Below are 26063 nucleotides of genomic sequence, written 5' to 3'. Positions count from 1 at the left end.
GGGGGAAAGTCTCGGGCACTTGGGTGGCCCAGTGGTTGAGTGTCTGCCTTTGGCTTAGGGCGTGATCCCAGGGTTCCAGGATCGAGTCCCACATCGGGCTCCCTGCAGGAAGCCTGCTTCTCCCTCTGCCTGGGTCTCTGCTTCTCTCTTTCTGTGTCTCTCATGAATAAATAAATAAAATCTTTAAAAAAAAAGAGGGGGGGCGGAGTCTGACTGACAGGAGTCCTGTAAACTGTTACAAACCCCTTTGGAAAGGTGTTGATACTATTTGCTAGAATTGAAAATATACATGTGCCACACCCCACTCTTAGTATATATTCACCAGAGGTGCTATATGCACCAAGCAAGATGAGTGCACAAGAATGTTCTTTGCAGAATTATTCATAAGAGAAAAATAACAATAAAAGTCTTCACCAACAGTAGGAGGAAAAAGATGAATAAACTGAACGGTTCATACAGCAGGATATTCTCCAATACTGTACAGAATAAGAAAAAAACTACAAGTACACACTTAGCAAACACCATAGTGAGACAAAAAAGCCAAATAAAAATTAATATGATATATATTTCAATTGATATTAAAGTAAAAAACAGGCAAAACTGATACTGTGTTAAAAGCATAATTATTTTTGGAGGAAAAGGAAGTAGAGACTGCACAGGCCATAATGAGAGATCTGAAGGTGCTGACAACACTGTCTTGATTTCGGTAGCAATTCTCCAAGTGCTTACTTTTGGCAATTAAGTAATATATTTAAGAGGTGTGTGTGTGTGTGTGTGTGTGTGTGTGTGTTTTCTACAGGTTTTTTTTTTTTTTGCACATTGTATGTATGTATGTCCTGATTAAAATAAAACAAAACACAAAACAAAATAAAATGTATGTAACTTAACATACTCTCTACAGAGAAAAGGACAGAAAGTGATGGAGGTAAGTCATTTTATGGCAAGTCAGGGGCTCTTTTGGTTTCCAGAGCTCTCTGGGTGCCTCTGCTTTCCCCTTCAGGAGCTATCCTGTTTTTCCAACAAACCTATCTGTGGTTTATTAATCAGAATCTGTTTCAGTTGCTAATATCCAAAATAATCTCACTAATACAGCTTTAAAATGACATGAGTTTGTCTGTTTACTTTGAATATCTTCCACAATGAAGTTTGTATTTCAGTCAAACAAGCTTTAGTATTACACACACACATCAAATTTTCCATCAGTTTAATTAATTAATTAATTTTTTAAAGATTTATTTATTTATGAGAGAGAGAGAGAGGCAGAGACAAAGGAGGAGGGAGAAGCAGGCTCCATGCTGGGAGCCTGACGTGGGACTTGATCCCGGGACTCCAGGATCTTGCCCTGGGCCAAAGGCAGGCGCCACCCAGGGATCCCCTGTCAATTTAATTTATAAATCAATTTCATCCCAAAGAAAACTTCTATGACATTATTTTTAGAGGTTGATACATGATTCTTTTTTTTTTTTTTTTTGATACATGATTCTAAAGTTTATCTAAATAACCATAGGCTTTGAGGAACTATACTTTTGAACAAAGAGACAGTGAGGGAAGTAATGCTCAACTAAAAATTAAAACACATGATAGTACTTCAGTAATTCAAACAGTGTTTTACTAGTATAGGAAGAAAAATAAAAGACATCTGATAAATATAAAAAAAGTCTGATTTTAGATTCTAGAAACAGATTTAGGTATATAAATAATAAATTAGCAAATAGATGAGAACCAATCACAAAAGGCTATTGAAATAATATATTTCCTTTGGGAAGGAAATAAATGCAGTTCTAGGCCTCATAATAAAACAATCCAAAATAGATTTGACATTTTAAGAGTAAAGGCAACTATAAAATTAGTAGAAGAAAATGTAAATCAATAATTATACTGTCTTGGAATTAGGGCAGACTTATATACATCATTCCCAAAATTAGAAACTAAAAAAGCAAGAGATCACTAAGTTTTGATCATTTTTCTAATGGTGACCAGAAACAGAAGATAATATGTTAAGAAACACTTTGCAGGGTGCCTAGGTGGCTCCGTTGCTTATGTGTCCAATTCGTGATTTTGGCTCAGATCATGGTCTTATGGATTGTTAGATTGAGCCCCAAGTCGAGCTCAGTGCTCAGTGAGGAGTCTGCTTGAAATTCTCTCTCTACCTCTCCCTTTGCCCCTCCTCCCACTCTCAATGATTCACACTTGATTTCTTTATCAAATTCATGATTTTGGACCCTTTCTTCCATGAGGATATCTTTTTCCCCCAGAAAATTCTCCAGCTTTTGTGTGGTGTCAAATGCCTTCTCCCAAGATATAACCAACACAACTTGTAAATAAAACAAAGCTGAGTTTATTGTTTACCACAGTAAAGGAGAATCAGAGACCTTTGGAATGTCTCTGAGGGGAAAGAAATGGATTTATGAAGAATTTGAAATCTGGTTTAAGGCAGGTATTTGAAAGTGAGAATTTGATTAGGACTAGATAAATATTATGGCAGAATGGTAGGATTGATGAAAATAACGAGGCATAAATTCAATTGAAACGTTTTGGGCAATCCCTGTAACGAGCAATCAAGTTATTTGCATGGTGAAGAGTTTCCTGGAAAAATACTGTTATGCTAATGAAGACAATGGAAGAATAAAGACATGTTCAAGAGAGGGAAGGGAGTAGGTACTTTCAGTCTTTAGTGTCCATCTGTTTATGGGGGTAAATGGTTTTCTTCTTAATAGGTTCCTGTGTCCTGAACTACCAAATTTGCCAGACATGACATGATAGCCCTAATCTTTAAGTTCAGTCTAGGACTTCTGCTGCTGACGAGTCTGATTTTGATATATATAGGGAAAATTGAAGATAATTATCTAGCAAAAAAGAACAATTACACACAAGGGTGTAGACTTAAAAATTAAACATACTTGCTGAGGACAATGGAGATCATCTAGCCACAATAGAACTTTTATTTAGGAACAAGAACAAAATGGATAAAAATATGATACAATATAGTAGCCCAGATTTTACCTCTAATTTTCTAAGTGAACTTAAATATTTGAATACTTACAATTAGGACAAATTTTCCACAACTGTAAAAGAAATTCCTCAGACTATTTTTTTTCTAGCTCTAGTATGCTACAGTAGCTTATGAAACCTAATATTCTGATAATGATGAATACCTTCCAGATGGGCAAATGGCCAAGCATTATTTTTCTCTCTCTCCAATTTAAGTACCTTCTTGACTAGAGGAGGTAATGGTATCCCAGCAACAGATAAGCAATGCTCCATTTAATTGACAAAGATTATATTTTAATGAACTTTGGAAAAAGGAAGTCAAGTTGACTATAGGGTTCTTTGATTAATTTGATGAAAATCTATAAACATCTGACCTAGCTCATTAACACCTTAATGAAGACAGAAGAATCTCTTATGCACAATTTCCATAGAACAAGTGTTGTGTATGTCATTTTGATTTTTCCAGCCAAAATAAAATGAGCTCCGTGAAGTAAAATTTACATATCTATAGGTTAATGTGAATGTGGCAATTATCAAACAATAACTGGGGTACCAAGGACCTCATGGATGACCTTATCAAAGATAAATTCCCAGTTGATTCTCCATCTCTTCCTCTTTTCTATTTCCTTCTCCTCTTCTCCTGCTCTATCACTGACTTGCAGGTACACAGTATAAGTTTACCACCACGTGAAAGACAGGTTCCCCATGGAGGAGGTGGTTGAGAATGCCAAATATTTATTGATCAGTTACTCTTGGTTAGAGATCATTGGAGTTGACAGAAACACTGAGGAAAAAAAACAAACAAAACAAATATAGATGATCTTTGCCCCTGGAAAGCTAGCAGATTTGGCTGATTATGATGACAAGGAGTTTTCTGAAGATATTTTTAGATAGTTGATGGAACTGTTGGGAACATTATAGAACCAGGCTCAGTTATAACAAACAGCCAGGACCACAATCAGATCCTGAAATGAATTCCCCTATCTCTAACTAACTAGGAATTCTATTTTGAAGTCTCTGATTCTGTTATTTCTAGATGTAAAAAAGAGAGCTCCATTCAGGTCCTTGATGAGTCTTAAGTCAGTCTTGAGCTTTTGAGTCAAAGTCTTGCCTATGTGTCTGACTGGTGGGATCTAGCCCACTTGTCCAGGCCACAGATGCAAGAGAATTTGGAAAGCAGGTACTTCAATATTTTTGGCTTTTTATAGGGGAGCATATTTCCCCCCACCAAGCCTCCAAAGGCAGGAGATTCCCCAAACAGAGAAGGTTACTGGATGCCTAGAAGGGAAAACATTCACAGCATGTGTATAGCTTACACTCCATTAAGCAAAGGCCCAGGCAAGGTTGCAACAATGGAGGAACTGCTATTAAAAGAAAAATAGAATGACTGATTCAGACTGAGGTAGAAAAGAATGACACCTGTGGTAAGGAATAGGTAAAGTGAATAGAGATTAAGTAGAGTATTCACTAGATAGATAACTTAAGAAAGGACATCCCAGAAAAAGGGCATAGTACAAACAAAGCCTCTGAGTCCTGAAACAAGTGAAGAATTCCCTAAATTTGTCTCACTCTCTGAACATATTACATGTATTAAAGGAGAAGAAGCAGTTGGATCTTAAGATGCATCCTAAAGGACAACTGAATTGGTGTTGTGATAAAAACTGAAGTGGGGCTGGAAAATCCCAAGTGGTAGGACCTACAAAGAGCTATGGAAAACAAATTGATAAAAAAGATCGGATTTTGCCTTTAAGAAGTTTATTTCATTAACACAAGACAGCATGGAGCCCACAGTAAATATTACTTAATTTGATATGAGGATTCTGTTTCTTGAACTTTTCATATCTGTAATTACATTTTCTCATCCCCTTTTCTTGCTGTAATAAATTATCAGATCTCATTTTTAAATGTTTCTATTTTTTGTTGTTAATTTTTCCCCCAAGTTTTTACTTAAATTCCAAGTTAGTTAAGATATAGTGTAGTACTATTTCAGGAATAGAATTTACTTATTATCACTTACATACAATACCTAGTGGTCATCTCAAGTGCCCTCCTTAATTAATGCCCATCACCCATTTAGCCCTCCCCCTACCCAACTCTCCTCCAGTAATCCTCAGTTTATTCATAGCCCTCAGTTTGTTCTCTATAGTTGAGTCCTTTACAGTTTGCCTCTCTCTCTCTGTTATTTTATTTGCCTCTCTTTCTGTTTTTATCTTTATTTTTCCTTCCTTCCCCTCATTTCATCTGTTTATTAAACACCACATATGAGGGAAGTCATATGTGTTTTTCTCTGACTTATTTTGCTTAGCATAATACACTGTAGTTCTATCCATGTCATTGCAAATGGCAAGATATCCTTCTTTTTGATGGCTGAATAATATCCCATTATATATCTATACCACATCTTCTTTATCCATTCCTTGAATGTCAGATCAATTCTCACTGGGTATTTTGGGGATATTTCTTCAATTAGGAGACTTCTACAGATTCTTCTATAGGCTCCTCAGTGGGAGCTTTATTGGCCTCTTATTATGTGACCAAGAGTATTCTTGAATTTCAGTTCTGTTAGATTTTATCAAGTGAGGCATGAAAGATGCTAATATGTAAACTGATGATCTGATTTTTGCAAAGTTATGTAATAAATATCTGTGGTATAGCCCTTTTGACTGGAGACTCTTAAAAACTGTACACATTGAAGTCAATATCATAGTTTTAGGGAAAGAGCACTGAGACTGGAGCTTTTTGACAGTAGTGTTCGCCTGGTGGCTTAATAAATTTTTTAGGCAAACTGTTTCCTTCCCCATTTTATAAAATTATATAAGTCACAAATGAGTTTTACTTTTTCCTTGTTGTCAATCTAGAAAAAAAAGTGTTTATAAATTGTCTATCATTTTTCTCTCTATAAGATGGATGAATCTAGGAAAGTTGGATCAAGAAGGCTAACACAAATATATAAAGCACCATCTTAATAGGATGTAAACAGTATGTGTGTATGTGTGTGTATATATAATTAGGCAAGATGACACTTGGGATAATAACATTAACAAAGAATTAAATTGGCCTAGTAGAGAGTGTTTGAATCACATGCCAGAAGATTATGTAATATGAAACAGACTCTAAGAAAGGAGTTAAACCTTTATCATGTGAACTTACAATTACCTGCAAAATGCTAGAGTAGAGCCTAAAAGGATATGAATGAAATTATGTGGGATCCCTGGGTGGCGCAGCGGTTTGGCGCCTGCCTTTGGCCCAGGGCGCGATCCTGGAGACCCGGGATCGAATCCCACATCGGGCTCCCGGTGCATGGAGCCTGCTTCTTCCTCTGCCTATATCTCTGCCTCTCTCTCTCTCTCTCTCTGTGACTATCATAAATAAATTAAAAAAAAAAAAAAAAAAAAAGAAATTATGTGTCAACCAGTCTAACCAATTATAAATTCTTAAGTTGACATGGTAAGACTTGGACCAGAGATAAATAGTATTTAATTCAATATTGATAGAATAAAAGAAAGAATAAAAAATAAAATGAATAAATAGATGCACTTAACACTTATTTACTGTCATAGAAGACAAATATGTGCTTCTATGACAATATATTATACAATTTTAAATGTGAGAAGACAACAGGATAAGTATATGCATTGATGTTCTAAAATAATTTAAGTTAAAACATACTTAAAATGTTATTCTATTGCCACAGGAATGGTACACCAGAATTTAGTCTTTAGTACTCTATCTATTTACATACACTCCCTTAGTGAGCTCATCCTTTCGAATTTAAATACTATCTAGATGTTTATTGTTCCCAAATCCATGGCTACAGAACAGATTTTTCTCCCAAAGAAGATTTAAAAATTCAAATACTGACTCAATGTCTCCTCTCAATTGTCTAATAGACACTTAAAAACTTTACTGACCTCATGACTATTTCTGCCAAATTTGTATGCCTGTGTTAGAGGACAATTTTCAAAAGAAAAGTAAAATCATGATTTTCATTGAGATATAAAATGATCATATGTTTAAAAAAATGACCATGTGTTAAAGTTGTGTTTAATTCATTATTAATCAGGTAGTCAAGAGGACGTTACAAGCAATCCAAAGGATAATATAAACAACAGACACATTTATAAATCAGGAATATTGAAGGAATATGCAAATAGAGGCATAACTATCTTCTATCAGTGTGGAAAAAAGTCAACTGAATCTCTCTTGGACAGTTTGGGTGTCTACAGATAAGAGTGATTTTACATTGCTATCTGTCATATACAATTTGCAGAGTTCTAAATTCACTTAAAGGCAATTAAAAGGGTCAATTCCATCCACAGAATCAGAATCATATGACCTGATATTTTCTAAACAGTGCACAGTTAAGAATAAGGGAAAAATAGAAACATGACCAGATACATTGGAAAAACAAGGCTTACCATTCGCCCATCTTCAACAAAAACAATTATTGAAATAGTCACTTCAATAATAAAAACAAAAAACTTTTGAATGTTATGGGACATAAGAAAGAACAAAAACAAGACTTAGTAAATCAGTTATGTAGACCTACTTAACTATGACTATAAAAAGTTAGTTATGTATTAGAATTTTAAGACTAAAATTACAGATTGCAATAAAAACAGAGAGCCAGGTTTTCAATGGGTGGTTGAAACATGTTTAGGATCCTTGTCCTGTTCAAGTGAAGGATTTTATATTTTTAGAAGTATGTTATTAAAAGTGCAGTTAATCCCTGAACAATGAGAGGCTTAGGAGTGCTGACCCTTACACAGCTGAATAATCTACATATTTTTTGACTCCCCAATACATAACTATGATAGTCTATTGCTGATAGAAATCTTATTGATAATATAAGTGACTGAATAACATATTTTGTATGTTTATATATTACATACAGTTTTCCTACAATAAAGTAAGTGATAGAAAAGAAAATATTAAGAAACTCATAAGGAAAAGAAAATGCACTGACAGTACTGTACTGTATTTATTTTTTTTTAAATCAACATGTAAGTGGACCCACACTGTTCAAACACATGTTGTTTAAGGGCCAACCGTATATGTTAAAAAATTTTGTGCTAAATAACCAAGGGAATTGCCTAACTAAAATATAATCTGTTGTTACTAAATCAAAACAGAATTAAGAGAGTAAAATGCAGTAAAAACATTCATCTGGACATAGGAAGGTGGAAAAAATAAAAGAAGTTAAGGCAGTGGAAAGCAATTTAAAATAGAAAACATCATACAATAGTAGAAATAAATGAAAATATATTAATAACAATGGGTATTTAGAGATTAATTTGTTTATCCCTCCCAAATGATTTAGAAATTCTGCCACATACTGCATAAATGTCACATCTGAAACAAAACTACCTAAAAATGTTTAAAATCAAGGAATAGAATGAGCTAATGTATGAAACTGACCTAAGAATGTTGATGCAAAAATTTGAATAACATGCAAATGAGAACTAAAAGCAGAATTCCTTAAAATGAATAAATCACATTACATAATAATGAAAGAGAAAAGTGACAAGATAGCATTCAAATACATAAAGCAAAACTGTCCGCATTATTTTACAATTAATTTAGTAAGTTCATTTTCAAATTCAGAGATTTTTTTAACTTAATTTTTTTGTAAACTGAGAGTTCTTGCTTACAAACAATTAAGCAAGGAAAAAGAAGACTTGATTACCACAGTTAACAACCCTAATTAATATATATGTACATATGGCCAATTTACATAAATAAATTACATAATAGATTTCAAAGGATATCTCAAGCTATTTCAAATAATTGATAGCACATATATACCACACTGTCTGACCGTAAATCAATTAAATCTGAAATCCACAATTAAGGTTTCTTTTCCCCCAAACACAAATGTTTGCAAACTTATAAAAACATTACTAACTAATATATGGGCAAATCAAAATGGAAATTACCAAATATTTAGAAATGAATGAAAATGAAAGTACTTATGAATAACAACTCTTGGGATACAACTAAAGTCATTCAAAGGTAGAAGCACAGCTTAAAAGTATGTATGCATTGACTTCGAGAAGCCAGGAAAATAATAGAGTATAGTAACACTGGATAAAAAATATGTAATACAAGGATACATGGGCATCAATGAAACTGAAAGCACAGAAACAACAGAAAGGAGCACAAAACTACAACCAGATTTTCTGTAAATCTAAATAAAAATATGTATTTCTCTACCAACATAAATCATGGGAAAATGTACAAATAGGTAATATTAAGAATTAATAAATACAAAGAGAATAAAATATCTTTAAAATATAAGAGAATATTATAAAAAATTTATGATGAATTTGAAAACTTATATGAAATAATTTATTGCCTAACTAAATAATTATCAAAATTAATTTGAGTAGAGATAGAAATTCTTAATAAAACTACAAATATTTATGTCATTGGGCTAGTAATAAAAGATATTTTCCTTAAAAATAAAAAGGAGGGCAGTCCTAGTCGCTCAGCAGTTTAGCGCTGCCTTCAGCCCAAGGTGGGATCCTGGAGACCCAGGATCGAGTTCCATGTCGGGCTCCCTGCATGGAACCTGCTTCTCCCTCTGCCTGTGTCTCTGCCTCTCTCTCTCTCTCTGTCTCTCATGCATAAATAAATAAATAAATAAATAAATAAATAAATAAAATCTTTAAAAAAAGGAAAAAGACAACAGAGGTAGATAGTTTTGCTATTGAGTTTGAACACAACTTCAAGGCAGAAATGATGACTTTCTTATTCAAATTCTCTCAGTTAAAAATAGAGAAGCATAACATCCAAATCACTTATCAGGAGTGTATAACTTGATTGCAAAATAAAAAAGGACTGTGCAATAAAAGAAAACTATAGGCAAATTTTATTAACATAGATGCAAAATTTCTAAATAAAATTCTAGGAAATATACTTTGGTATAATGAAAAATGTATCACGATTAAGTAGTATATCTTAGGAATCCAAGGGTTATTCATCATCAGAAAAATCTATTTATATTACCTGCCATAGATAAAAAAGAGAAAAGAAACATGGTTTTTTAAAGAGATATTCAAAAGCATTTGAAAAATTCAACACTCACAAATAAAAAGTTTCTAAACTAATGGGGAACACAAGGAAAAGGATATAATGTGAATTAAAAAAAAAAAAAAACTCTACGAATAGCCTTCATTATATACCCAATAGTGATACTCTTTAAATATTCCCATTAAATTGAGAACCATGAAGGAAAACCCACTTTCCCTATCTCTATGCTTTAGTCAATTCAACAAGAAATATGAAATGAATTCTTGTTCATTATTGATAATCCAAGAGAACCAGGAACTATTAAAACCAATAAAAGAGATTAACATGTTTGCTGGAGCAACGTCAACACAGAGACGTTCTTAGTGTGCAAAAATAACCAATTTTATAAAAGATTTAAAAATAAAACTCCTTAACTAGAAATATAGGTATAAGGTTACGAAGTATAAATTAAACAAAAGATGTGTATGTTTGCTATGGAGAAAAAAATCACAAAGGGTATATAATGAGCATAACAGATAACTTGAAACATAGAGAAATCCCTTACGGATAGAAAGTCTAATACATTCTTCCCTTAAATAAACTGTAAGCTACTGTGAGGGATTCCCTTGGAGCCCTTATCCAGATCAGAATTTTCCTCTTAATTATCCTCTTACTCAGTGGGGTTCCCAAGAGACATTTTTGTACTAAGTGACCATGTCCCCTACAGATGACATCTAACCAAGATAATAACAAAGGGCAAGGTGGTAGGAGAGGATTTCCACATAGAGTAGGAGATAGGGGTCCAATGCCTTTAGAAATAAGAAAATAATAAAAATGACTAAATTACTTACATTTTTATAATCACCATAAATCAGCAATTTGAAAAATCTCAAGAAAATATTCTGTTCCTCCTCCTAAATCATTTGTTGTTCTAAGGGCTAAACCAGTGTTGTGGTTAGTGGTAAATTACTACTGGTAGTTATGATAATAATATATATAAGCTTTTAAAAATATATATATAAGCTTTTGATTTAGCACAATGCTGCTTTTATCTTTAACATTGTACTTTAAGTGAATTTAATTTTTTATTTAATTTTAATTTTTTAAAAAGATTTTATTTAGGGACACCGGTGTGGCTTCGTGGTTGAGCGTCTGTTTTCAGCTCAGGGCATGATCCTGTAGTCCAGGGACTGAGTCCCACATCAGGCTCCCTGCATGGAGTCTACTTTTCTCTCTGCCTGTGTCTCTGCCTCTCTTTCTGTGTCTCTCATGAATAAATAAAAAATCTAAAAAATAAAAATCTAAAAAAAAAAAGATTTTATTTATTTTATTTTAGAGAGAGAGAGAGTGTGTGCACAGCAGGGGGAGGGACAGAGGGACATGCAGACTCCCTGCTGAGTGCGGAGCCTGAGGACTCTGGGAAACAGTTAGGGGGCTTGGTGGGGGGATCTACTTGGGGCTCCATCTCAGAACCCTGAGATCATGACCTAAGCTGGAGTCAGACACTTAACCGACTAAGCTACCCAAGGACCCCAGAATGTAATTTTTAAAAATCCCCCTGTAAGCAATGGTTCTCAAAGTAAGTGGATTCAGCTACATGCATTTTTTTATCTCTTTCTTCTTTTATATGAAGAGTGCATGTACTTGAGCAGGTGGGGAGGGGCAGAGAGAGAGGGAGAGAAAGAAACTTAAGCAGGCTCCATGCCCAGCACAGAGCCCTAGCAGGGCTCCATCTCAGGGTCCTGAGATCATGACCTAAGTGGATATCAAGAGTTAGACTCTCTTAACTGACTGAGCCACCCAGGCACTCCTACATGCACTTGTTTCTAAATGAGAGGTGAAAATAGTTCAAAATCTCTTCACTTAGAATCCATGACTATGACCCTGAGTACTATATATTTCTATATTTCAACGGCTGATTAAAGTTAAACAATGATAGTAGAGTGTACGATGATTGTAAAAGCCAAAAAATAGAACTTGAGTTACTTTAATTTTACCTAAGTGACCACAAGATGTTATTTCTTTAAACTGTTCGGTTGCAGACACATCTAAAAGCCACTCAGATCAATCTTAAAGACTGATTCAATAGATTTTCAATTTCAGGAATTTAGCATCAAATGGAATTTTTGTGAAGCTCTGCCTAACTTTTGAGCATACTTTGGAATTCTCTAAGCATTTTGTAATACCTCTTGTTTCATATAAATAAATTTTAGAAATTAAAGTTAATGAAGAAGTGATTTCATGAGCTTTAAACAAAGATAGACTAATAAATCTAGCTCTGTTGTCTACTGAACATGATTAGGAGAAAGATGAATTTCTACATCATGACACAATATGTAGAAGATTCAAAGACAGAAAATGTAATGTTCTTATTCTTTATTGAGACAGAGGAATATGTGGGTATAAATGTTTTATCTTTTTCAAACTAAATATTAATGTAGTTAAAATTATTGATTCATTATTGTATCTCCTTTGTAGACTGATATTTGTTTTATTTTATACATATTTGCTTAAAATTTTTGCTGGCATTATATATACAAATAACAATCTTTTTTTTTTCCCCACAGCCTGCAAATTTCTCTGGCCATTATTACTATTTGTTTCATTTCTTGATGACTACTAAAAATAGTTTGGTATATAAGAGGAGGGAGATCTTAAAAATTATTCTCTCTACATGTCAACTACATCTGCTATGTTGCTGTTAGAAACCAGAACAAAGATGAAAGATGTTCCATTGTAATTTCTCTCCCTGGAATTGTTGTATTTGGACTTCAAATTCCAGTTCTCACACCTCTCAAATGAGTACATGCACATTCATGACAGATTAGGGAGGAGGTATCATTTTCTCTTGTGTACAGTTAATAAAAACAGTATTCAGACCGCAGATGAGCTGAGAGAAGTGGATTAGATTCCTGGTGCCTTTTAGTTTTTGATTCCAAGTCCTGTCTGAGACTTTTTTTCATGAGAATAATTTTTTTAAGTTATATATTCCCTCATTTCTTCCTAAAGAGCTGGGGATGGCTTCTATTTCATGGAAACAGATGACAACAAAGGTACTTGAACTCTAAAGCCTAGAGAATTTGCAGAATGGGGAATGTATTTTAGAACCTGGAGGGAGGAAGCTGCAGAGTGGCTTTGTCCATGGGGTTTGGGGAGAGAGAAGACTGGGATGGGGACACTGCACTATGTCTGTCCTTCTGCCCAGATCCCTACAAGAGTATTTCTATCTTCACAGAGACATAAGTTAGTTTTACAAGGAAATCTGTAGGACAAGGAATCCTTTGCATAACAATTTGGAAGCCAGCTGACAAAATGAGATTTGGTCTGCCACATTGTAGCCTACTTAGACATAATTGAATATTTGGCATTGTACTTTCAGGCATTACTTCACATTTTTCATTAATATTTGTCTTTGTATCTAGCTGCCTATACGTTTGTTCACTGACAAATACAGATACATTGAGTTGTCGCTATGTGTAGTAAAATCTAAATCTAGGGTAACACATTCCTATTTTCTCCCATGGTTTATATTTGTTCATATGAATCTTATACTCTTCGCTAGTAATAATAATGCTTTAAGGTGTGATTAGTAAACAACCAGTTGACTTTCTTCTAAAGCACAGTACACAAATTTGAAGGCATAAATATTGTTTTTCAGAACTTGCAAAATGGTATTTTATCCTTCATTGACAAGAGAACAAAGGATTTCTATTTCTGGGCTCCTAGCTATCCTGTCAGAGAAGAAAATGAATTCACTGCACTGGGGTGCTGTCTGTTCTTTGGAAATAATAAAATCAGAAATAACTAATAGTTGACTAAAGTTACTTACTGAAATGCATGCCTGAATACACAAGGACTAAGTTCCAAACATATTGGACTTTCTTCTGTATTACTGCTTTTCTCAAGAGTAATATTTCTATATAAATCAGCCATTTTTCTTAGTTCACTCAACAACAGAAAAAAAATGTACGTATCACTGGGTCAGTCATGTTAGTAAAAACGGGAAGGAAGCCAGCTATTGTCTAATGTCTATAGGAGTATAAAACCAATACTGGCCCCACGTTCTCCCCTTGAAAATGTATAATTTTGATGAAGGTAAAATTTGATATTTTTTTTTAATTTTTTATTTATTTATTTATTTATAATAGTCACAGAGAGAGAGAGAGAGAGGCAGAGACACAGACAGAGGGAGAAGCAGGCTCCATGCACCGGGAGCCTGACGTGGGATTCGATCCCGGGTCTCCAGGATCGCGCCCTGGGCCAAAGGCAGGCGCTAAACCACTGCACCACCCAGGGATCCCTAAAATTTGATATTTTTAATCACTTACTTCAATCTGCTGTTTCACTGTTCGGCTCTCCTTAGACCCTGAGTCACTTGGTCAGTGTTTAATCATTGTCAAGTTAGGATGGTATGTTACTACCTCACATAAGTTCCAAGTGTTTTAAGTATTTTATGTCGAATCTCTGACTCTAGAATTAAATACTTTATTTTTTTAAAAATAGGATTGAAGGAGAGTAGGGGTGGGGGACTTGGGGAAGGATCAGTTTTCTTAATGCCCTTAACTACCATCTATTCTGTTCATGGTTGAGGTTGGCCTTCAATGAGATGCCTCAGTGATGCTGGGGGAAAAGAACAAGTAGGTGGTGGTTGTTCTCCACGGAACCACACTAAAAGCACAGAAAGGAACAGAGCAATGACATGGTGAGGGTGATCTAAAAATCAGTGGCCAAACAATATAAGCAATTCAGGAAATAAAGCTATTAACATTTTGGCTTCTTCTAGTGAAAATCTACTCTCATCTCCAGGACCCACTGTGTGTATTGGGCTGCTTACATTAGATTTTAAGAACATGAAGTTGGTCTCTGCAACTTCACAAACCTTTATTTCTGCTTTAGCATCTGAAGTTTGTATCATCTGACTTACTCCTCGTATTATAAATCTTTGTGCCTAATGGGTTTTTATGCTTAATTATAAAAAAAAACATTAATCTCCATTAACTATTATTACTTATCATTCCTGTAAATGATAGTGAAGGAAGATAGAGCTAAAATTTTAAGCTGAAAAAACTCCAGAGTTTTGGTCCCTGATAGGATTGGATGGAGCAAGTGAGTGTGTTTTGAAGGAATGACAGAAATAATATCCTAGTTTTCTGGGGTGGATGGAATCACAGGAGGGAGAAGTCCACTGAAATATATGGAGAGATTTTTGAATAATTTTACAACTTCACAGTTATGCCAAGGGATGACCTGTGTAGACCATTTGATCTGAATTTCTTTTTTTTTTGGGGGGGAGGGTTGTGTTCAACAACTTATCAGTTGCATATAACACCCAGTGCCCATCACATCACATGCCCTCCTTAATGTCCATCACCCAGTTACCCCAACCCCCATCCATCTCCCCTCCCGCAACTCTGTTTCCTAATTAAGAGTCTCTCATGGTTTTTCTCTCTCACTTAGAAATCTTCACTTAGCCAGTACTATACCTCAAATAATGCTTTTTTGTTTTCAAACAGGAGTATTTTGCTTTTAAATAAATGTTTAAGTCCCAGCTTCCCACTCCAGATTTCTGTCCCAACAGAGCTGCACGCAGTAGTCCCTACTTATAGTAGAAGGCCCCAGAGGACCGGCCTCATTGAATAGAAAGAGACACCCTTCCTTGGCCACCATCTGAATGGCCCAGATTTCCTATGAGGTAATGAATTGGTTGACAGGGTCTGGGTGGGTAGGAGCAGAAAACTCTTCTAAAATGTGACCCAGGTAAGCCTAGAGTGTCATTGGTATTTTGCTTATGGACGTTTAGAAAATTAGTTCTGGTTTCTTGATGTTTAAGCTGCTTGCCACTTAATGCTCCCTCTAAAAGCATATCAAAGTGAAGAGTCGCATAAATCTTAGAAATCATCCCATTCTACCTCTTTTGTAAAATAACAGCTTTATTGTCATCCCACCTTTTTATATGATTTATATCTCACCTCTACAGAAGTTTCTGTGTTTTGAAAGGTCAACAGCTCTTGATAACATATTCTTTTCTTGGTTCATATTCTCTTCCCAGAGGATGAGAAAGTTAGAAACTCCTTCTGGATATTTATCCTCTTTATTAAAATACGTAGTCAACAGAAGTTTTTGAAACTCATCTAGGTGCTATTCTTGCGTATAAGTACAAAGATAACCTCCCACTTTGTGGTTGCACTCTACTGCCTTGTTTCTTACCCTCTAAATTTCTTCACTGGCTGTTTTCAAACAAAATTTATTTAAGTATTTAAAACTGCTTTCATCTCCCTTGGACTCTCATCTTCTTAAGGCTAGTCACCCTAAACCCTTAAATTGTTTCTCACACAGCATGATTTTCACTCTTTCTAATATCTTGGTCATTCTTCATGACTTTTGTGTCCATATAGAACAGAGTAATAATTGATTACAACCTCTTATGAAAAGAGCGATACTTCCACACCCTTATATTCTAGTTGTTTTTACACATACTCTACCATAAACTAAATTTCTATTAGCCTTTTTTGTAGCCACAGTGCAAGGTGGATTAACATTGAGCTTGCTGTTTATTAATATGATTATGTTTTTACCTATCTCTGTCTCACTTTAACTGTAAAGGTTTGATCTTTTAAACCCATTTGCTGTCCCCACATTTATCTCGGTGAAAGTTCAGGCAATTAGATTCAGCTCATTGCTCAGGATTGCCATGATCTTTTCAGATTTTTATTTTGTCATCTAATACAGTCACTTTCTTTTTCAAAAGCAGGCTACTCACTGATTTTCCGAGCATAAATCTTCTTTATTGTTATATAGATTATGATAAAAATATTCATGTCACAATGTCAAGAACTATCCCTTGAGGTTCGCAGCAATCTAGTAATAAATACTTTTTAAGCTTGGTTATTCAGTTATCAATCTGTAAGTGTAGAGGGTACTTAGAAGGTCTTCCTTTTAAATAAAAGCTATTAAATTGCATAGTAAAAAAAATATGGGACTCGATCTCTCTCTCTCTCTGTCTTTCTCTCTCTATATATATATTGATCTATCAATCTATCGATCTATCTAATAATCTGGTACAAGTGGAAAATTAAATGACTGGTAAGATGTGCTTTCAGTAAATCTGTGCTGGCTCCCAACAATCACTGCTTCTTTTCTTAGCGACTTTTGAATAATCTCTTTGAGTTCATAAATCTACAATTCTTAGAATTTCAAACAATTACCTTTCTCCAGATTTCTAGAATCTCTCATATTCACTACACTCTCTTGAAGAGCACTTAGGGTTCGGCAGACTAATTTTTAAGTTCTCTCAGTAATTAGAAAATGTACAAAATAAGAAATAAGGTGATGTCATGATCAAAGTGAGTTTGGCATTTCAGTTCCAAGACAGAGGTGGATGAGGGTTTTTAGGAAGCCTAATGGGAAGACTATTGGAACGAAGTGATCCAGCCTTCTGCTTTTGGACATCCTTCCATTTTTCATCTACTCTACAAAGAAACTAACTTAACCTGATTTTAAGGATCCCTGGGAAAAATCTATTGCAAAGAGTTAGAGAAAAGTCAGGTGATGTAAGAACTCAAGGATTAGACTTGACACATTCATGACTTCGATTTTCATTAGCTTCAGTCCATTAAGCAAGCATTTGCCAGTGTAATATTGTATGCATAAAACAACTGAAATATTCATTAAGTGGGAAAAATGACTAAGGATGCAGGCCAACCATTTCTCCTAGAAAGTTTTGCTTCAGGAATACAGCTCACCGGGGTCCACTGCTTTGCCGTTTAATTTTTTTTGAATTTAAGGTTTTTAAATATCTGTGCCTCAGAAGGCAAATATATTTAAATGTTTATGGTGGAAATTATTTTTCCTTGGAGCAAACAGTTGAAATATTGGGTTTTCAAATATTTTTCATAGGAGGTTCTGACCTCTATGATTCAAGTCATCATACAGAGCCAGTCCACTTATGTTTTAAGTAGAGATACTTCCTCTGATAAGTCAGTTTGATTCAGTGTCCCACAACATCCTTTCACGAAAGAAACAAGATAGTTTTTCAACTTCAAGATAGTGTTCAATCTAGCAAGCATTCCGCTAGACATTCTGAGGGGAAAAGCAAGATACGTTACTGCCTTCAGATTTACAATGTAATGGAGAGGTTAGATATAAACAGACATTAGTATAAAACAAGGTAAAATAATTAAATGGAAAAATAATGATCTGAGTAAAATTAGGGGTCAATTTAAAATTAGAGAAATATTGCATGTTCTGGTGAAATCATGTTTTAGATGAAATGTGACAGGTAGATATAGTGGGTATAATTCCAATTGTATGGAAGAAACCCATGATGGCAGAAAACACTGGATCTGGAATCAGGAAATATGAATTTGTTTGGATTTGCCACTCCACTAGATTTGTGATATTGCACAAGTCACTTTCCCAGTCTGAGGAATGTTTTATAATTTCTAAAATATTTCTGTATTTCTAATGCCATACTCTAAAAACAAAAGAGTATGAATATCACATGCAAAGATGTGAAAATAACAGTGTGACATGTTCAGGGAAGAGAGCTGTACCATCTAGTTTGGCTATATTTTACTAAGTAGGAAAAAAATATAAATGGAAAGATAAAGCCTTTCAAAGCCCTTCTGTGCAAAATGAAGAGTTTGTGAGAATGAAAGAGTCATGATTTTTAAATACCAGAAAAATTTACATATAATAAAATGCATCTATTTTAAAGATACAATTTAATTGATTTGAAATTTTTTCCATAAATCTCCAGTTTTCTTAATGCTCCTTAGTAATTAATCCCCTCCTTTAACTCCAAACTTTGGTCCTCTTTATCTATCATCTTGACTTTCCAAAACTGCAAATAAATAAAATTATACAGTATGCAGACTTTTGTGAATGACTTCTTTCTCTTAGCACAATATGTTTTCGATTTTTCTATGGTGTTATATGCGCCAGTAGTTCATTACTTTTCATTGCTGAGTAATAGTAGCTGTATGGCAATCACAATTTGTTTCCATTCATCAGCTGCTAAATATTTTGGTTGTTTACAGTTGGGAACTACTATGAATAAAGCTGCATGAAAATTCAAAGACAAGGCTTTGTGGGAATGTATGTTTTCATTTCTTTTGGGAAAATATCTAGGAATGAGATGGCTAGGTCTCATGGAAATTGTATGTCTAAATTTTGAAGAAACTGCCAATCTTTGTCCAAAGTGAATGTGCTATTTTCCAGTTCCAAAAGTCACATGTAAAAGCTCTAGCTTCTATTCTTCCTTGCCAATATCTGCTGACATTGTCAGAATTTTTAATATGTGTGTAGTTGTATCTCAATGTGATTTTAATTTGCATTACCCTAATGATTTATAATTGTATTATCCTTTTAATGTTTATTTGCCATATCTCTACTTGAGTGAAATGTGTTTTTTAAGTTTGGCTGATTTTTCAATTTTCTATTTGATTGAATTTGGATTATTAATAAATATTAGATTTTTAAAAATAAATTCCAGATAAAAGCTTTTTTTCAAATACATATTTGCCAAATACTCTAGTACTCTTCACTACATCATGCTTCTTAGATAATTTATCCACGCTCCTAATGTTCTTTCTATACTTAAAAACAAATTGATCATAATGGTCTGCCGGATTCTATCCAGCATAAGCAGAATTGAGTTTCTAGTCTGAACACCCAATTTGCTCAGTTACCATATGTAACCTGAATAAGCCTTGCCCTAACCTTGATCTCTACACTTTAGGGTCTTTCTGTGATGTCCATGTGTTGGCCATTTGCTATAGCCTTAAAATTAATTTTCATATAGACTGGATTTGAAATATCCAAAAGAAAGGTAGTTTTCAGGAGAACATAGTTTAAGTCAATGGGATGTCCAATCATTCATTCTATGAATAAATGAGAAAATACAAAAGAAGCTAAGAAAAATAAAATTTTCCTCTTTATCTTGACAATTGCATATATATATTTTTTAATTGAGTTATTTTGAATGTTTCTGGGCTAGGGAAGGAGAATAAAGCCCAGTAAATTATTGTCAAATATAACTACTTTGTTTTTCTTCAAAGGATGTTAAGGATAAATTGAGAAGGTTTGATAGTTTTAATTTAAAAAAATATATTGTGTAATTCCAGATAGTGTGGATGATAAAGCTTTATTTTTTAGCTTCAGAGGTGGGAAAATGAGAATACTCTGAATACTGTTTTAGAAACTTGTTCCTCTGGACAGTGTAAATTGTATACCTCCAAAAAGAGGGGCTGATGTGATGATGCCATCAAATTCTAGGATTTTAAATTACTTCCATGACAGGAAGGAGGCTGATAGTTTCAAATTACTATAATTTAGTAATTTAAGGTGTATCTTACAAAAGCTGGATAAGAATAATGAACAACAGACTAGAAATGCTTTAAATGAAGTTTGTCTCTAAATACTCATTCAATTAGAATCATTAGCTATGAAGACAGTGGCATGAAAGAAACACCTATATCAGAAAGTAACATTTTATAAAATGTTTAACTTATTTAGTCTATTTGGCTCAGTTTCTTACATTTTTAAATGCAGTAAATTTTATTAATTGTTGGCGTTTCTCCATATCCAAATATCCTAGTTCTTCACTAAATAGTTACTAATATTAACTTGATTGTAAGATTTGAATTAACTACCTTCTCTACCACCTCCTTCATCTTCTCCATCTATTCAGCCTTTCTAATCCCTTTCTCAGGATTTTCTCTGATGCTATTCCCTAATCAATGATGTTCTCACCTATTCCTAAGGATACACTAACAATTTTATATACTTCATTCTCACTATTCCATAAAATCTTCCTTGTCTAGCAGAAGCAAAGTCATGAGAAATTCATGCTGTTCTCCTAATCATCAAGTCTAAGACATTTTCATTCCTCATTATCTTTTACTATCTACAGCATTTTAAGGTGTTACACCTCAACTTTGAAGTTCTCTTCCATGATGATGTCTGTCGTAGGCATGTCATAGTTTCTGCCCTTTTTTTATGAGTCCAGTTTAAGTGCCAACATCACTGATCATAGTCCTGCCTTAAGAAGCCCTGTAGAGTAACCATATATGTTTTATTCTCCTTGATATTGACCCTCATGGTATCTTTTTTGTCCCTAAGATGGACATCTTCGAAAGAGCAGCCAATCAATAGCAGGAGCGGTTGTACGGAGGGATACCCTGGTACAGAATGTGGGAGCAGAAGTCTCAAAGCAATATAAAATATGATTTGCGTAGAACATCTCCTCTGCATATATTATCACACAATCTGGCACTCTGTGAGATAAGTAGCAAAGGATTCGTGTATCCTAGATTCTGCTAAATATCACCTAATTAGAAGTAAAGTAAATTAAGCAGCTCTGTTACTACCCACGACTTCAAGCTGCTTAGATTTTTAATGCTGGGGTCAAAAGAGTTGAACAAAAATCTAAGGAAGAGTAGTAGGAGTTCTGGTCTACAGCATCAACTCTAGTCTAGGTGATATCAGCAAGAACAGGGAATTTAGTAATCCACAGAATACTTTTTGCTCCCATTCACCTTTTCAGTGCATGTCAGAGCAGTTTATTATAAATCTCCAGGTCATGACAGCATTGTTCCTACTTCCACAACTTTTACTTTTTGGTTCCTTCCACTAGAAAAGTCCTCAATTTCTCTTTTCTCTAGAAAATTTCTTATTCCTTAAGTTCTACCTCAAGTGCCATTTGTTTACTTGACTATTCCTATCCCTATCCCTGTGCTTTACTGCTTATAAACTCCCTTCCCATTGGTTCTTTTAGAATCCTTTGTCTCTTCTTTTTGGCTGGGTTCATAATTAATGCTTTGTGAAGTTTTTTAACTTTTTAAACTTATCCCAACTAAATTTCAGGTGCACTGAGAACCATGAACATATTTAATCTTATGTGTATCAGAGCAGAGAGAGAATATCAGTGAATTGACTGAATTAAACTGAAATTGATGATGTAACATCAACATGCCCAATAGGAACTATGTACAGAACACTTTGGGCTGGTGATTGGATTTTTCTTCAATACACCACCAACCCTACTAAAATCTTAAATCAACAAATATTATCTATTTTGCTATTTGTATAAATATTTGATATAAATTATTCTCTTCCCCCATCTCTGCCCATTGGTAGTACCCTCCCACACTGAGTCTGGACTGGATTTTCTTTGAACAACTTCCTCTGGCCATAAAAAGTTGGAAAGGACTTACACATCTACTTCTTGCTGCTTTTGGGAACTTGGAGACTGCCACGTGCAGAAGCACAGCAAGTTTTCAAGGATGAGAGACCATGTGGAGCAGAGTCAAGGCAACCTAACTGAGGCTTGGTAGCCCAACCAGCCTGCCAACTGGGAGGGAAGCTATCCTAGACCATTCATTCCGGCCAAGCTGATTCAGTCCAGGTGTCATCCAGTCTACCCACAGTATCATGAAAAATAATGAATGCTTGTTTTAAACCACTAATTTTTGGCACCACTTCTCAGCAAAAACTAACTGATTTCTGAAATCACAGCATGCAAAGGTAAGGACAATGCTTTTAAATTTTCCCTGCCCAGTGGTTTTGTGGGACCCAGCAGTTTTTAGGACAAAAATGACCAGACTGTACCTTAGTCACAGGTTGAAGAATTAGCTGTGTGCCAAGGGTCTGATTTGAGAAGCATACGGAAGGGCTCTTCTCTTCTGAAATGTTTGTTCTAGCCCAGAATTAATTGTTCCACTGCAGACTACCTAGGAGTGCAATATCATAAATTTAGTTCCACAGATTGTTCTGGTGAGTTTATTTAATAAGTATCTAATTCTTTTTTTGTTTTGTTTCAAAGATTTTATTTATTCATGAGAGACACACAGAGAGAGGCAAAGACATAGGCAGAGGGAGAAGCATGCTTCTAGCAGGGAACCCAATGTGGGACTTGGTTCCAGGACCTTGGGATCATGACCTGAGCCAAAGGCAGACACTCAACCACTGAGCCACCCAGGTACCCCTCAAGTATCTAATTCTTGAGAGAACAGGATATAGAATAGATTTCCTTCCTATTTTCTGTAAGAGTTCAGACAATTTTGGGATTAGCTATTCATTAATTTTGAGGTAGAACTGTTTCTATTACTGTCTTTTATATATTATGCTGATAAATTTTTCACAAGTCATTCAAATCTTTTTTTAAGTTATTCAAATCTTAAATGGTTATCAGACTGATTTATTTAAAATTTCTGCTTATGCAAAATTTAGCCCTATACTTGATAGAAAACTTTCTATTCATTTATGCTTTCAAATTCATATTTTCTCTATATTCTAAGTGAAACCTATATATTTAGCCACTTATTTCATATTAATATCATTTATTTCTACAATTTTGTTCCTTGGTCAATTTTGTAGAAATTTGTCTGTTTCAATAGATTTTTCAAAGAACACTTGCTTTTAATTTTGTTGATTCTTATCTTTCCTTTTAATTTTAATTTCATTAGCATCTTATTTACTACTTTTTTTGTCTTCCTTTTAATTATAGTTGTTCCTTTAAATATCTTGTATTGAATATTTAGCATATTTAATTTTTTTTCAAATATAAACCTTTGGTGTAAAATTTATTTCTAAATGGCGCTGGTTTTCACTCCACAAGTTTTGATGTGCTGTGATTATATCATACTCATTTTCAAATACTTTCTAGTTGCCATCAGGATGCAGTAATCTTTTTTGTTTCTTTGTTTTCCCCTAGACTTTTAAGCTTCTGTAAGATGTAAGCATCAGTGTATAATCAGTGACTTTTTCTATCAAAAAAATATTTACTTGTGGAATCTTATCCTGATTTTGCAAATATGATTCAATAAAATTAATGGTAAGGATTCTGGTATGACACTATTAACATTATGAAGCTTATTTGGTTTTTATTTAGAATTAAATTGAGTTCTACATCAAGAATAGAGTATGAAGATTCTACTTTTTTCAGTGCATCCAAATAAAGCGTGTGCTATTTGTTTTTTAGTATTTTAGGAGTGCACAACTGTGTGCCAAAGATTATAAGCAATGTTTCATTTACAGAATCTCATTTCTTTTTTTTTCATTCATGTTTACTAGTTCATTAAAGCATATGATAAAGGATATAAATTGAAATCCTCTCAAACAAAGGAGTTTCTGTCTTCTTGGAGCTTGGGGCCCAGTTTTGTGGCATGTGGAAGTGTTCTGTTTCCCCAAGGATGGAAGCTCTCTGAAAAAAGCTACATAATCTCATTTCATCCTGTATTTTTTTTCAAACTTATTTCAAGGATGTGGAAACTGAGACATGGAAATGTTAAGTACCTTTACAAAAACAGAAGGGTTGTACCTGGGGTAGAAATCCAAGCTAAATTACTTCAAAATCTCTGCTCTTAACTAAAATACTACTTTACTCCTTCTCAGAAACTATGTATAATTATGTTACTGTTCATATACAATTATCTAAATTCCAAGTTTTTTAATTAAATTAAACAATAAAATAGATTTTACCCCAGTAAGTAATAATGTAAGCATTCATCTATTGTTCATATTTAAGAAGATGTGTGTGTGTGCTAAAGAGGTGAAGAAAAAGTAATTTTTAAAAATGAAAGAGTAAAAAAAAAATAAAAATGAAAGAGCAGTAAAACAAAACTAAAAAGAAATCAGAGAGTACTTGGACCCTGACTTTGCCATCAATATTTTGAGTGATTAGTGGACTTCTGATAAGTTGTTTGAGTTCATGACAACTCCTTTTTTATAATGAGAGGTGGTGATTAAATAATCTCTCAGGTTCTTTAGCGTTTTGAGAATCTTTGAGAATCTCAGTTTTGCATCATCCTAGGCAAAATGTTACATTCTAGGGGAAAATACAGCCTTCCCAACACTTTTTAAACCACACATACATACTAGCCTTTTTAAAAAATGCAGATACAGAATTAGCTCTAAAAGGTACTCATGAAAATGTATAATTTGAAGTCACAAAATATAGGTTTTCAATCTGGAAGTTTTCATCCACAGGGCCAAGCATAGTGACTAGCGCTTTACAAGGATTCAATAAATATTTTCTGAATTAAATTAAATGTTATTGGTTTCAATCAATGTCCATCAATTGATAATAATGTATTATGCTTTAGGTGTGGGATCACTGCCCAACAGCCTAAAAGTGCCAATCCTTCAAGGCAGGAGTTGTTCCCCATAGTCCTTTTCTTAACAACTAACAAGAGAGTGAAGAAAGCATTCTCATTGTTTAATTTGATCTAATGGGGAAAATGCTTTTCCTTTTTAGATTTGTTGAAAGCAACTCCATTTGAGTAAAATGACACCTGTCAAGTTTCTTAATGGTTTCACGTTTTCTGAAAAAATTACAGGCATAGAAAAGCACACCAGGCTGGTCCTAAGCACTTCAGTGTCATGAATGGTATAGCTATAATTAGTGACTTTTGCCTGGTGTTAACAAATGCCAGAGGGCATCTCAATCTCTGCAGATGAGTTCTCCAGGATTTAATTAGCTCTACCCTTCTATTCTTTGTAGAACTATACTGTTCCTAATATACCTGGTGCTTGCTTCAGGCATGGGTCAAAGTATGCAGCTGTCAATTATTTAATATTCATGACATCTTTTAACAAATGAAGTGTGCATGAAGCCTGTAGTATTTGGAGAATATAGAAGTCATATATTTGTGGAATAGATAGCCTACTTCATTGAATAATAATTTGAAGAATTCAGGACACAAAAATTTTTGTTCTTAAATCTCAAGATCTGTCTTTTCTCTTTGCTTGCAATCTTCAGGAGAGAGAATGAAATAAGTATTCTGGGTTTTAGTTCCTATTCTCTGTTATCTCAATATATGAATTTTGCACATCATTGTAGGTTTCAATTTTTCATGTTTAAAATGAAGAATTGAACTAGCTGATTTCTAAGCCTCCTCCAGTTTTAAAAGTCTAGGCTTTGATGATGATTATGGAAATTTTTATCAAATTCACACTCATTCTTCTTTAAAACAGATTACTGGGAGGAAATTTAATGTTTATTTATTATAATATACATATGCGAGGAGAGAATGAAATCCTACAATTTTTTAAACTATATA

The 26063-nt window shown here is 34.1% G+C and overlaps 1 protein-coding gene and 1 long non-coding RNA gene across 26 annotated transcripts in view; one reads left to right on the top strand and one right to left on the bottom strand.

Annotated features, from left to right (window-relative positions):
* The window catches only part of LOC144315691 (uncharacterized), a 107718-nt gene extending 84743 nt beyond the window's left edge, over positions 1 to 22975 (top strand). For all 3 annotated transcript variants that reach the window (XR_013381490.1, XR_013381489.1, XR_013381488.1), the window contains 2 exons: positions 22141 to 22527; positions 22826 to 22975. This is a non-coding gene — a long non-coding RNA (uncharacterized LOC144315691). The remainder of the gene's footprint in view (positions 1 to 22140; positions 22528 to 22825) is intronic.
* Positions 1 to 26063, bottom strand: part of LOC144315690 (uncharacterized) — a 317078-nt gene that overhangs the window by 135064 nt on the left and 155951 nt on the right. For all 23 annotated transcript variants that reach the window (XR_013381485.1, XR_013381471.1, XR_013381482.1 and 20 more), the window contains one exon: positions 22612 to 22733. Coding sequence is in view for 1 of the 23 variants with exons in the window: in XM_077900617.1 (XP_077756743.1) it covers positions 22632 to 22733 (102 nt within the window). In the remaining 22 variants the exon portion in view is untranslated. The remainder of the gene's footprint in view (positions 1 to 22611; positions 22734 to 26063) is intronic.

The sequence above is a fragment of the Canis aureus genome, chromosome 6, assembly GCF_053574225.1.
Source record: "Canis aureus isolate CA01 chromosome 6, VMU_Caureus_v.1.0, whole genome shotgun sequence".
NCBI classification, from domain to species: domain Eukaryota; kingdom Metazoa; phylum Chordata; class Mammalia; order Carnivora; family Canidae; genus Canis; species Canis aureus.
This window is presented reverse-complemented; position numbering and strand designations above follow the sequence as displayed.